At 43.2% G+C, this 15,367-nt stretch overlaps 1 protein-coding gene across 1 annotated transcript in view; it reads right to left on the minus strand.

Moving 5' to 3' along the window:
- The window catches only part of MRGBP (MRG domain binding protein), a 103,470-nt gene that overhangs the window by 30,868 nt on the left and 57,235 nt on the right, over nucleotides 1-15,367 (minus strand). Inside the window, exons 2-3 of the mRNA XM_078651631.1 lie at nucleotides 5,655-5,776; nucleotides 3,355-3,436 (exon numbers count right to left, since the gene is read on the minus strand). Of these exons, the coding sequence (XP_078507757.1) occupies nucleotides 3,355-3,436; nucleotides 5,655-5,776 (204 nt within the window). The remainder of the gene's footprint in view (nucleotides 1-3,354; nucleotides 3,437-5,654; nucleotides 5,777-15,367) is intronic.

The raw sequence follows: 15,367 nt of genomic DNA on the forward strand, positions 1-15,367 counted from the left end.
TCTGTCACTGCAGATTGTCCCTGTGGTTGTTTTTTCTCCTTCACTGGAAAATATTTCAGACCTCTACTTGTGCGGCCAATCGTTTTATAAGCGGCCACCACAATCTTTGCTAACTGGCGGGGTTTGTCGGCATCGGGCAGAGCAGCCAAAGCATTCGACACCTGAAAGTTAACTGCATCTCCTTTAACATTGGAGAGAATGAGATCACTTACAATCTCAAAAGAACCACACAGGCGCATACCCAATTCAACCGCTGCCTCTGGACCGTGATCATTCTGAACACGTCTAACGATTTCAGGCAGGGCAGTCATAGACGGGGTGCCGAAGCACCTTGTATAAACTGCCGCAAATGTTTTTCCCCAGCTGTCACAGTCAGCAAGTTCAGGAGTAATATCCTTCGGTAGAGTAATCGTCAACATTCTATGTTTATCAGCAGGAGTAGAATTCGGAAAAACCGCCTCCAGTTGATCAAACTTCTCTGCTAGCCAGAATGGGAAGTCATCGTTGTCAACAGGACGCGCACCAAAAACCGAATTTACCATCACTGGATTGAGACGCATTCCGCCTCGTTCCATGGGAGCGGCCGCACCCCCCTGGGGACCACCAGGAAGATGTCGACCGATGTATTGCACTAAAGCACGAATCACGGAAATGGAAACTACATGTAGCCTGCGAATTTCTGCCAGGGTACAAGCCCCGTGATTCGGGTGCGGGGTAAAGCCACCCAACGCAGGCCAATTAGTACCTGGAATTGAGAGTGGACCTAACCTCGCACGGGACAAAGAGTGGGGGAGGGCGCCATCAAACCAAACTCGATGCTGCCAATGATCAATAGGTATTTCCAATGCCCTGTATGGCGTATATTCAGCCGGGACATCCGAGGCGGTGTAGGAGTGGTACAAACCAGAATTAGCGTCCACAGCCGGAAACGTAACCCAAGAGTAAAACAACTCGTAAGGAAACGCCGGATCTGCACTTACCACGAAAATCACAGCCATCCCATCTACTGGGACCTGGTACGTCTGAAGATGGTTGCGTACCGCTACGCGACTATGCTGCGCAATAGCCACCGCTGCCGCCATCACAGAATTGGAAACAAGAAAACACAAAGAATACTTTGTAGCACAACTGGGTAGTAATTCAAAGAAACCGTTTAAGTAAGAATCAAGCTTGAATAAAGACCTATTTCAAAAAATAGGTAGGTTTCACCAACACCCCGTTTTCCGGAAACGGATGTGAAGGGGTTAAGGCATGAATGATAAACTACTCGAGTGTCATGATATAAGACCACCGAAAACGTTGGGCGCCATGTTGCAGGGTTTCTGTACTCACACAGAACTGTGCACAGAGGAGTGGAACCTCGGCAAATTAGGATGTCCCAAAACTTACCTTAGCAACCAACTCACCCCTTACCGAGCTAGCTACAGTGTCTCATTGGACATATCAAACACCCAATGTTTAGACAAACCAGAACATGAACTTACAGTACCTCAGGGTACGTGGGACTCATGAACACTCTTTCGTTATATTATCATTACAAACCAGAACATGGAGTAAAGAAGACACATGTGCATTTGAAATGTTTATTTACTAATGCCGTCTTCTCAGGCGCAGTATCTTTGATAATACAAGTATACTTATTATCAGTAGCAAAATTATCAGCATAGTTACTAAGACATAAAAAGCGAATGGTGACAGCATGTTAACATGCTGTAATGAATAAGAGTTAACAACACTTATATCTCACCCTCCCTAACACATATATTATATTATTAGCTAAGAAGGTCTCTTTGGGTTGTTTTAGGGCGGGCCCATACCTTAGTGTCCTAGCATGAAGGAATCACATCAGCATACACCAGCTCTCTCTGCATGTGCACCGCATCAAGTGTGTTAACTAATCCCGTGCAAAGCAATATCAATCCCGCCTCAAGCCCAAGTTGGCAAAGGCTGCACTTGTGTTATGACTATGAAAGCGTGGAGATCAGACCTCATAACAATTCCATATCGTGTTGCTCCTGAAACTTCAGCACTCTCCGTGCAGACATGGTTTATTAAACAAGACTGATATCAGAGCAATAACATATTATTCTCACATACACCACGGCAAACCACTAGGTTGAAAGCTAAGTCAACAATTAAGGGTCGTGTGCAGAAGTTGCAAGAATGGAAAAATGGCGTTTAAATCTCAAATGTACTTATGCTAACTTAACACGATATAAGGATATATAGGAGCTATACAACACCATATTTTTATGCTTCTGTTATATAAGAAAGGGGGATATGTAGTATCCTGTTCATGTCAATGTCCTGCCATTATTTCTCCCCCTGCTCAGCCAATGTGAATGTGCTGTGTGCTGCATGGAATGTTGGAGTGATTATGCATATTGGAATGTTGGGTGCCTGTGAGATAAAGTGTGACAATTGGAGTATAGGCTGCTCCCGGTGGGGCTGCTACACTAGAACTCTTCTACTTGTAACTTACTTCAATAAATCTACTTCCTACCTGCGTGGACTTCACTACTATAGAATTAAGTTGGGAGGATTAAAGGAACAGCAACAAAACTAATTAAAGTACGAGACGGTTTATTTACAAGGGACCACAGAAAATGAATATGTTAAGGCTAAAAATTGAGTCAAAGGAGAAGACAAGACAGGCACACGTAAATACGTCTTTTGAAATATTTACTAAAAAGAAAGAATCACCTATTTTAGAATCACTAGCACAACGGGAAATGGTTTGAAGGAGAACAGTACCTTAGATAGTAAAAAAAGAACAATTTTGCCTTTATGCCATTTAACTTTTGGAAAAGCCTGGAGCTTGAGGAGAAAGGATCCTCAACAACGAACTTGAAGGAGAAAAAAAACCATGATGGATAAAAGCTTTAATTTAGACTGGTTTCAGCACCAGACTCTCAGACTTACTGCATATTTCGATAGCTGATCACACATGTAGACCTAACGTAAGGAAGCCAAGTTGTGTCGGACATACTGCAAGGCCTGTTACGACAAAGTATAATATAATAAAGAATGGCCCCTAATGTAAAAGACACGTGTATAGCATGAAGAAGGTTAAGAAAGCTTAGTGATTTAAGCATTCACTACAGAGACTCACAGACTAAAATCTGAAATAATTAAAAGATGCGAAGCCTCCGCCTTTCATCTTCGGAGGGTGATTAAATGAGTATCCTTGACTTGGGTAAGGAGGATACCAATTATTAGCGCACCAAAAGATGCTCATCATCTCTCCACACGCAATGTGCCATCCAGGGAGTGTTTCCATAAACCTCAGAGCCTCCTTGGGCCCCAAGCATCACAGGTTGTGCTCAGTATCATTAAAGAAAATGCAACACTCACCTTCCTTCAGTTCATGGATAATCTCCTCGGGGAGGATAAAGTTCTTTTCGGAGTTGGGAAATGGAAGGATTTCAGACTCATGCTGAAATGACAAACAATGAATTCAGGCATTTGTGTCCGAAAGAAAGGTGCGATTAGACAATCTCTCAACTTGGGCTGAAGATAATGGGGGCATGTAAAACAAACATGAGCATGAAAAAAGCAAAATAAAACAAATAATACACATAAATCCTGTAATAAATGCTTTCAAATGGGAGGGAGGGGGTCTGTGAAATTCCAACACAAGTTGCAGTAAACCGATACAATCAATTGTTGTGTTAGAAAAACCTCTGTGTCACATGAAGGCACTAGAAAATAACAATGATGTAGTGAAACAACACCAACATCAACTGCAACCCAAAACTGGTTGAACAAACCTTGCACACATAGGCCAAACCACAGCCCTGAGTGTCTAACCCTTACTATCTTGTCTAACCCTTACTATCTTGTCTAATCCTTACTATCTGCACATTGTTTTATTCACCAAAAGCCTGTGTCAACAGGCCTGTTATCTGTCGGCGACTGTCCCGACACCTTGGATTGTGGTCTAGAGTAGGCCATGCCAGAGTGGGACCTTGTTATACCTGCTGCTCATCCAGTGTGACTGGGGTGTGGAATGTTGGTGTAAAGGAGTTATGGTTGAGATGACTTTATGGGAATACGTCTCTCTTGTCTACCACTGTTGTGTGAATCTCTCTCAATCTTTGAGCAGAGACAGATTTACAGATTGCGGACAGATCTATATGGGTTAAACGATTACATCCCTTGGGGTCATATTACTGTATAAACTGTAGGATCTTTTCATTCTTCCGGGAACTAACTGTTAATGTTTGGCCATGTATCCACCAACCCCATTTAGAGTGAGTGGATACATAGCCAGTTTTTTCTGTTAGATACCACCACCTAAAATATAGCGGTATGTCAAAGTAAAAACCTTTTGATGCCCCCCACTCTCACATGGTGAGAGGGGTCATTGTACCCCCTCGCCCCCCCAAAAAAATCCTGCTTTATTTCGGGGGTTTTTAATAAAAAAAAAAAGAAAATGTAAGCGGGCCATCTGCACTGTCATGCTGACGGAATAGTATGGTACACTTTCATTGCATTTAAAGGAAAAGCTATGACTGTGGTTCCTGTAAATGCAAGAGATGTCCGCTGGGCCGGCGGACAACTCTAAATGAGGTGGGTTGAGTACCCTCACCATGGTATCTGTACTTATGCCGTCTGCCAACATCTACCTCAAGCCCTTAGTCTCAACAGGGGGCCGATGTAGGCCCAAGACTTCAGCTGCTGGTTGGACATTCACTGCAAATGATGACTCTCTTTCATTAGTGGTCAAATGGTAAATTCAACCCTTTATTAGGGGAAACTATCAAACGCACTGGCCTCTTGTAAGTTAATGTAAAAACTGTCAATCCTAATGAGGGGGTAGATCATCCCCATCATCATCTCTGGGTGGTGGTAGGTTTTGCGTTGAAACAGAGCTCAAAAGAGTGGTTCATAACATGGCTGCCCTGGAGAGGCAAAGGACCAGTCAGACTGTACGGTGACTTGCTGCACTTTAGTAATTTCGTAGCGCCACAACAGTCGGGATTGAGTGGATGTTGGTTTGGGGTCAGAAATCAGAATCAGCACTGGATCCTCCTTCAGCGCTGTGGCATTGGTTCCGGTGTTGACTGGGGAGGGAATGGCATAGGTCGGGGAGACAGGGTGGACAATTGTACTCAGTAAGTAAATAATAATCCACATTTGTATAGCGCACAATCACCCGTTAGGGTCTCTAGGCGCTGGGGGCCGTCGGGAAGATTAAGCAAGCTATTGCCCAGAGTCGCATGGTGCTGGGCTAACCTGCCGCCGGAGCCGGGGATCGAACCGTGATCCCCAGATTCCAGCGTCAGTCGCCCTGGCCGCGGCGCCACACCTCTCAAGGCCAGATTTGCAGAGAATGGATTGCTGATGGTAATCAGATAGAAGGCCCAAGCAGATCCTTGGGGCCTAAAGGCTCAAAAGGGAACTGGAAGAATGCCAAATATTTACCCCATGGCTTACTAAAAGGTGCCAATTTGCTGCAGCATCGCCGATGGCCTGGAAAAATTTGGGGTGAGGAAGGGCAGTTGCTGCTGGTTGGGGGAACTGGTTCATACAGAAGTCTTAAGATCCAATTTCTACAATGAAGCTACTCAACATCATCTGAGTAAAGTTTGCTTGCCATATGACTGCCCCAAACCTCGCACCCAAACACATTGATTACACAGAGTACTCACCAGAGCTTGCATGTCATACATGGTCCCCAGATGATCCCAGATTACTTTGGAGGGGATCTGACGCCCAATGTTCTGGCTAAATTTATCTCGAATGCAGATCATGTGGAAGTGCCTGTTCACACCTACGGGAAAAGGTTTGATCTTAGGTTAGGAGGTCGAAACACGACTGTCACTCAGCAACACAAAACGCCGGCTCAAACTTACTTGCAGAAATTGTACTGTTGCAGCTCATGCATTTGCCACATGCTAGTTTTATAAAGTACAGGACACACTATTGGCATTGCGAGATCGAGGTGATTTCAAGCTCTCAACTTTGCAAATTAAGGCCAAGAATTGACAATTATGTGATAAACTGCAAACGGGACAAGCACATAACTGCAGCCGTAACACACACAAACTGTTTGGCAGAACTTGCAAGTCCCTAAAATTAAGCATGCAAAGTTATGGGCTTAAGCCAAGATATGCTCACTTCATGTGTACGTTGCTTATCTCTAGTTAAAATGTGAATGACAAAAGCATTATTAATCTGACACAGCATAAGAGGCACAGCATGGTACAAAGTGCTGGGCAAGGTAACTGCAAGAGCAAAACATGTCCCAACTTTAATGGATCTGGTAACATTCAATCTTAAAGGTTCTTGCACGATTGCAGCCATACCTCAGACACAAACATGAATTGTGCATACTATTTACAGATATCTTCTAGCAAAGTGCTGGAACAAAAGCCCTGTATGGATATGTATGGGTATACTAACCAATCATACACCTTTCACGATCCGGTCTTTCTTTTCACACAGTAAATGCAAGTCCTGTGCACCTAGTAAAGGAACGTTAGAGCTGGACTCTGATTTCTAGTGACTTCTAAAGTGCATCTCTCTTTTGTGAGAATGGCCTTCTCTATCAGCCTATGAAGACTGTACTTTCTAAACAGATAGAGCTACCCAAAATGAAGAACCTAGGTAAGTACTACATATATGAGCAAAAACAATCAACCACAATTTAACAAATAAAAAATATCCTCTAACAAGAAATAAAATGCAATAGGTCTCGCCTTTCATGAAGTTAAAGCCATTTGCTTTGCTATACAATACCATTAGCAAAGCAAATGGATTTTAATTAATCAAAAGCGAGACCTATTGCATTTTCAATGCTTGTTTTTAATAGCATTTTATAAAACGGCGGGGTTGTCCCTCCAAGAGCCAAGTATGGGTGGGGTGTGCATAGTGCAAAGCAATCGTCAAAAAAGGGGGGGGAATAAAACAGCCGTATGGTGCACTAATAGGGAACTGTTCCCAGTAGGTGAATAACTCAGGAGGGAGTGAATACCCCCAAACCTAATTAAAGCAACCAGGACCTGGAATCCATTTGTTTTTTCACACCTACCTATAAATGTATTTATTTTATTTGTAAAGGTTTTCTATAGCGCTGGCTAAACCCAGAGGTATCAGAGCGCTTTACAGGAATGTGAGGAGATACAGTACACAAGAACACATAATAATAAACATTGCACAAAAAGTCATATAGCCAAGAAAGCATAAAAAAAAGAATAAGAATATTATTTACAAGAGAAATCAAGTTAGTTAACTTGGGAAGTTCAAACTAAGTTTAGGGTAGGTGGGAGAGGGTGAGAGGGAAATAGGGGATTAGAGAATCAGTGGGAGGTTGTGCGTGTGGTAAGAGGTCGTATGTGAATACAGAGAACAGGGAGGGTGGCTGGGTGGGGAAAGACTAGCAAGTGGGTGGGGAGCTTGGAAGTAGAGGGTGGGGTGGATAGACTTGGAGGAGAAATAGAGGGGACCCTGACGGGAGTGCGGAGCATGAGAACAGAATCAGAGGTAGGAAAATTATGGATCCCAGTATTTGTGGAGGAGGAATGTTTTGAGTTCTTTTTAGGTCGAAGCACGACCTGCATTCAGTGCGTAAGCATTGATTGCAGTTTGCTTCGACAACTAATGTTGCCCGTTTTTAGGAATGTGGACAAGAAATATGCACGAGCGCAGTTTGCACCTCGTGGGCGCGCACGGCGCCGTGCCTATCTCCTGCCTCGAAGCTCCACCACCACACACGCATGCGCATACACAGAGACACACAAGCGCCCATGCACGCACCCATACATACAGAGAACCTATCCCCGCCGTCGCATACACACACACACTGCATACACAGCGACACACACACAAGCGCCCATGCAAGCATGCACCCATACATACATACATACATAGAACCCGCCGTCGCATACACACACATGCGCGCGCGCGCACACACACACACACACACAGCACACACACAAGCACACACACAAGCACACCAAGACCCCCGCCGCCCCACCAGACCCGCCCCACTCACCATGTTCTTCGTTTGTGTCCCTCGGCAGCCATCCGGTCATTCTGAGCAACAGGCGGGTGCCGCGCTGAGACGCAGTCACGCAAATCTGCCGGCGGGCACAGGAGCGCGGGGTAGACTCCCGTCTGCTTCCTGTATTTGTCTGGCCCCGCCCCCGTCCCAACAAAGGTTGCCTGGCTTCCTGTAGAAGCCGGGGTGCGGCGTTTCATTATTCTATTTTTTTAAACGCGATGAAATACAACCTTGAAAGTCAGTAATGTAATACTGCTTTGCCTCTCTCTGCGCATCTTTTTTATTTTCTTCTCCCGTGCTTCTTGTGTTTTTTAAACGCGATAAAATACAACCTTGAAAGTCTGTAATGTAGAACTGCTTTACTCAGTTGTGGTTAAGAGCTATTTACAAAATTCCAACCCAGTTAATGTTTATCATGGGGCATTCGCCGCCGAGGGGGGGAAGTCACAGAAGAGTGTGAGAGGAATCCCGCTGCTTCTGACAGCTGCGCACATTTGCATATTAAAAGGTGCAGCTCGGCTCCAGCCCCGGACACAATGCACACGCCCCCTCACAAGCCATGCAATGAATCACCAGCTCTAACCAACACTTCCGCCCCCTCACTAAGCACTTTCAGGGTGATTGCTTTCTATTACATGTCTGGCGAAGGCAGAATGGTGTCGATCATAAGTTTGTTTCCCTAACATGGTTCAATGGCGAAGCTTGCTTGTACCTTTGCAATGTCTAAATACATTTATTAACAAGTTAGAGGGCTCACTTAGAAAACTCGGGGCCCACCTCACAGACTCGTATATAATAATGCAACCCTTTGTAATACAACTAGAATAACATACTACGAGCAGTTTAATATTATATTACACATCACCAAGGAATTTTGGGAGATATAAATAACACGACTAAAGGCCCGGGTGCTTCATACAGTCCGCAGCCGTAAAACCGAACTGTGACTTATAATATCCACTATATGCTAGATAGGTGTAACTTAATATGTCACCAAAAAAAAATACCACTTTCCTCCTTCAGTATAAAAATATGCTTAGAAGTTGGGGAAATGTTGTAGTATTTATAAAGCATGTCTTTCGTTTTTGGGAAAAGCAACTATTTGCAAATGAACACCTCCCTGGCAGGCTAGGATGTTTTCGCGCATTATTTGATTGCTTAAGTTTGGCAGATGGCAGGAAGTGACATCATACTAATTTTGTTCATACATAAAACAAGTGCTTCTGTTTTTTTAGCTGCTTGTGGGTCTCTTCTATTAACTGGAAGGATGTTTTGTTAGGGTTGATTACCCTCATGTTTACCAATAACATTGACTGCAACAAGCATTGGAACACGCAGTCTCCCATACTTTTCAAACCAAGTATACGGCGTGCCTTTGTAAGTTCAAGACTGCCACGATTTAAAATCGTGCACACTTTTTAAGCTATCTGATTCGCCTATGGGTGCCACTTTTAATTTGGTGCTGGGCCCATTTCCTGACCCTGTCCACCCCTGCTTTACTTAATCTAGCATTGTGCATATTAATATATACTGGCTGCTTTTACAGTGTATTTCCATTCACATAAGACCCTTGCATAGTGCATGAAAAGAGAACAGCGGGTCCTCTATATGTCTGCATGCATTCACTTTATGGGTGGTTGCATTAATTATGAAGCATGACTGAAAAGCTGTGGAGTGAGTATTAAGGCAGTGAGAGATTCTTACAGTGCCTTTTGCTGGCTCATTAAGGTGATCATACCACATGCTCATCCAATTATTGGCCTACTTACAGAGAGCACATATTATGGTAAAGCCTTCCCTTATGGTAATCCACATAAGTGATGCAGTTCCTGTTTATATTTAACTTTTTACCTGATCCTGCATTTCCTAAGAGTTAATCCTTTTTCCAGATGTGTTTCTGTAGTTTATTTCTCGTGCAACATCTGATAATTTTATAGTACATACTGTGAACGAAGTTGCTTCTAGGTATCTGGAAGCGTTCAGATTATAGATGGGTTGCAATTTAGTGCACAATTGGTAACTCTGGAGTTGAGGCTGACGTTAGAGAACTTTTCTTACAGTACCCCTCGGTAGGTCATAAAAGTTATTTCGTCCACATCCTCATCCAATCTGTAGCTTCTCTGCAGAGTGCATAGACCGACTGTCACACGTGCCAATTGTAATTATTATTTTATGGGAAGGAGATACACAGCTGTCTGAATACTGCTGTATTTATTCAGTGAGCATGCAGAAGGTTGTGACACAAGGAAGTAATGCAGAAAGATGAGGTGAAGACAGTGGTGATGATGAAGGACATGACATGTTAGATATGCAGATGAAAGATTTCTGATAGCTGTACGAAAACAAGCATTGAAAATGCAATAGGTCTCACTTCTGATTAAGTTAAAGCTTTTTGCTTTGCTAATGGTATTGTATAGCAAAGTAAATGGCTTTTTCTCTCTCTATCTCTCCTCCCTCTCTCTCACTCTCTCCTTTCTCTCTCATCTGTTGATCGTCCTCCCCCACACACAACCCCCCAAACACATCCCCACACACACACACAATCCCACACACACAACCTCACACAGACCCCCCACACACACAATCCCACACACACACAACCCCCCCACACAACCCCCCACACACACCCCCCACACACACAACCACACACACAGCCACACACACAACCCACACACACCCCACACACACACAACCCCCCCACACACAGACACCCCCACCCCCCACACACACCCACACCCACCCCACACCCCCCCCCCCACCCCTCCACACACACCCTCCCCCCACACACACAACCACACACACACACAACCCCCCAAACACACACACAAACCCCCCACACACACAAACCCACACACACAATCCCCCACACACAGAAACCCCCCATACACACATCTATCTATCTATCTATCTATCTATCTATTGCCCTCACTCTATCGCCCTCAGTCTATCTATCACACTCACTCTATCTATCGCACCCTCACAGCATCACTCGGCACCAATCACTCAGGGGCACCACAACATCACTCAAGGGCACCACAACATCACTCAGGGGCACCACAACATCACTCAGGGGCACCACCACATCACTATGTGTTACCACAACATCACTGAACGCCACAGCATCACTCGTCGCCACCACAACATCACTCGTCGCCACCACAGCCTCAATCTGTGCAACCATTCAACAACAACTGGTTCAAATATGTTCTCTCAATGTTTCAAGCTTTATTACAAATGTCACAAAAAGATGTTAATATTTCACTTCTGTTCTTGGATTTTCGTCACAATAAAATACACTGAACATAATCTTCACGACAGTTATTTACAAAAGTTTAAGCTATTGCCATTATAAATTACAAACACTTTATTTAAGTATTAATTATTTTTTTTAAAAAGCCATTGTTATTTATAATATCAATACATCTAAGTCACGTAAAGACAACACATATTGCATTACAAATGCTATAGGTGTCACATTTGCGAAAGTTAAAACTATTGGCATTGTAAACGACAAAGCTATTCATTTAGCTATTTTCAAAAACAACACATAAATAAAATAGTTGTCATTTACAATACCAATAGCTCAAACTTTCCTAATGCAAGACCTATTGCATTGCAAATGCTAGTTTTAAATTGGAGTAGGAGCGGTTGCAGCGTAGGTCTTTAGGCAGAGAATTCCAGATGGTGGGAGCATTTCCAGAGAAGGGGTGAACTTGTGTGCGTTTCTTCTTTAACAGGGGGGGGGAATAAGAATGAGGGTGTTGGGGTTCCTCGTCGTTCGGGCGCAGCCTGCTTTGTGCAGTTTGTCAAGAAGGTAATGTGGAGTATTTTGGTGAAGGGCTTTGTGTGTGAAACAAGCAATCTTATTAGAGGATCTGCCTTCGATGGGGAGCCATTTGAGGGTTCTCAAGGCGGGGAGATGTGGTCGAAGCGGTTGTAGCCAGAGATGAGTCTAGCAGCTAAGTTGACATTACAAAAAGGGGGTTGAACCCATTTAATCACGGAGACCTGGGTATACTATAGTAAGTGTAAAGGGGTCCCCGCAAGGAGAACGTTTTGTAAAGACAAAACACAATCACAATTCACAAATTAGGGAAAGAAAATTTTTTGTTCAGAATTAATCAAGTATTGATATTTATTAAACAATACTACGCTTGAGTCAATCAAACATCACATATGACTTGAAAAGGTGTCCTTGGGAAGAAGAGGGGGCAACTTACAAGCTGTCCTTAACACACGTGAATCAAAATGGATGTCCCTCTTGGATTCCATAAAGAATGGGTTGAACGAAAATGACAGTAGTTTAGCACAATTGGCTGCATTATGATGAGGTTTTTCAGTCTGGCCATATTAATTGCACTTGTTGACACCACCATGTATGGTAAATGCACGAAGTAAGGTACCTATGGTTCTGCGTTTGGCCAATTAAGCTATGTTTATTCGTCTACACCCCCATGCATGGGAGGTGCACGAATCATCATTGGTCACTGAAAATTCTAGTTGCTCGTTTACACCCTCATGTCAGAGAGGTGCACGGGTTGAATTGTATTGTTCAATGTACACTGCATGCCAACAAAATTATGTCTATCATATGACCGCTTGCTATTATGGTTTCCCCCACATACCTATCTGTAATTTGCATTCTAAACAATTTTGGTCGTCTCAAATATAAATGGCAGCCTCATGTGTTATTATACCATTTACTTAAATACATGAAGGTTTAGTATTTTTGAACATACACGTGAAGCTTTAGCATTTCAGGATAACTGTTGCAACATAGTTCAACTCGCGGCGCCCTCCGAGTAACTCCTCTATGTCTATAATTCTAGCCTCATGTCAGAGAGGTGCACGGGTTGAATTGTATTGTTCAATGTACATTGCATGCCAACCAAATTATGTCCATCATATGACCGCTTGCTATTATGGTTTCCCCCACATACCGATCTGTAATATGTATTCTAAAAATCTTGGTCGTCTTAATTATAAATGGCAGCCTCATGTGTTATTATACCATTTACTTAAATACATGAAGGTGTAGTATTTTTGAACATACACGTGAAGTTTTAGAATTCCAGGATAACTGTTGTAACATATTTCAACTCGCGGCGCCCTCCGAGTAACTCCTCTATGTCTATAATTCTAGCCTTAGAACGGCTCCGCCTCCTACTCCGCTTGCGTAGTTGCCGGCGGAGTTTTGCCGAATCGACTACGGCGATCTCTTCTCTGGGCCTAGTAAGTAAAAAAACTCTCCCGGCCCCGTCAGGAACAATTGCGGATGTCATGTTCCATTCCCTAGTTGACTCGGGATTTGTTTTCTTAGGACCCGCTGTTCACGGAGGTTTCCCCGTTTTCCCGCGGAGTTTGATGACACCGTGTGTTTCTCCCGCGGTGACCTGGCAGAGCTGCCCGAATAATTTTGCCCCTGGCTTCCTTCTGAGATGGTATGTTACAGACTTAGCCCATAATTTAGCGGGGCATTTGTTTGATTTTAATCGGAAACTGAAACGACCAAGTTTTACATCGTGGCCGTTGTGTGTTTCATTTGAGCCACCAACCCTGATAATTTGATAACGGAATATACTTCGCTGTTTGTCAACTCAAGACAACAAGTGATAACGGCTTCTTTTTGAGGTATGATTTGTTTGCGTTGGAAATTGAGCAATACACTGGCAATATTTATAAAATATTAAATATATCCTAAATTCTTTTAACAGTGGTAATTTTGGAAGCTGATTCGACACCCTGATTGCACAGACTACTAGTTGACTAGTCCCTAAGTAGTGAATGTAAGTCATTCTTGCAATAATGGACCACAATGCGTATGTGTTGTACCCTTTACTGAGAATTAAAATAAATTTAACTACATTATTACATTTTAATTCACAGCTGGTGTGCTGTTGGAGACGCTAGTAATAATTGAATCGTACCTGACTGGATGCTCCTTTTTACTTCAGTGGTCTGAGTGTTCTAGGCTGAAGTAAGTTTGTCTTGAGTTTGAGTTGTTTTAATTCACCCCTGTTTGGCATGATTAATATCGGTGAGTTTGAGCCTGACTAACTGCTGGCTTTTTCTCATTTTTCCACGTCCATGAGGCCTGATCTGGCCCGGACTCCATAGTTTAGCTCTTGAAAATAATGTTCTTTGCTTTAGTTATTGATGACTGTTAAGCCTACACGATTACATTTAATTGACTCGGTTCTTAATTTCACAGATAAGACTGCCCCACCTCTTCCTCTTCCCTTGTACCTGTCCTGATGAAGACCCCGATAAAGGACCTAATGTAGCCTACGATTAGGGGTCGAAACGTCGACGACCTTCTCTCTAAATTTGGGACTCCCGGCACTGTTCCCTGATTATATCAAATTATGATTGTGTCCGGTTGAAATGTCCCTAGGTTACTACTGATACAATATATGCCGCAATTGTTTAGGTTTATTGTTATCTAGGACTAATTTTAAGTGTGTTTTTGAAATTGTAAATTTATTGTCACTATTTTTGACTCTGTGTACCTTTTCTGATTTTGCACCGCTTTTTGAGCACCTATTTCCTTCCTTCCCTCCCTTCCTTCCCCCCTTGCCTTGGGGCTATTCACTTAATAATCAAGTCATATGTGATGTTTGATTGACTCAAGCGTAGTATTGTTTAATAAATATCAATACTTGATTAATTCTGAACAAAAAATTTTCTTTCCCTAATTTGTGAATTGTGATTGTGTTTTGTCTTTACAAAACGTTCTCCTTGCGGGGACCCCTTTACACTTACTATAGCAGCTAAGTTGAACACCGATTTGAGTGGAGTAAGGTGAATTTTTGGAGTCCCGGCGAGGATAGCGTTACCATAGTCAATTCTCGACAAGACCAATGATTGGACAATGGTTTTAAAGTCTTCAGCCGGGATGAAGGGTTTAATTTTCTTGAGATGATGGAGAGTGAAGAGAGCTCCTTTTGCTGATGATTTTATGTGTGGGCTGAGGGCAAGGCTATTATCAATGGTGATGCCAAAAGATTTAACTGAGTTAGAAGTGGTGAGAGAGCATTAAGATCGGAGATCCAGTCTTGTGTGGGGAGTGGGTTGTTTTTAGGCGAGAAGAAAATGATTTAGGTTTTTTTAGGGTTAAGTTTGAGATGGTTCCACCACAACTAAGATTGGATCAAGGTGAGTGTCATTAAGGTGGAGGATATCAGAGTGGGATTTGATCTCATAGTTAAGTTGCGTGTCGTCGGCATAGAGGTGGTAATTGATTCTTGCACGTTTGAGGATTAGGGTTAGGGGTTCCATGAAGAGGTTAAAGAGAGCAGGAGAGAGTATGGAACCATGGGGGACACCGAGAGAGATCGGAGTAGGGTTGGAGAGGCAGTT

The sequence above is a fragment of the Lissotriton helveticus genome, chromosome 7, assembly GCF_964261635.1.
Source record: "Lissotriton helveticus chromosome 7, aLisHel1.1, whole genome shotgun sequence".
Classification (NCBI taxonomy): Eukaryota; Metazoa; Chordata; class Amphibia; order Caudata; family Salamandridae; genus Lissotriton; species Lissotriton helveticus.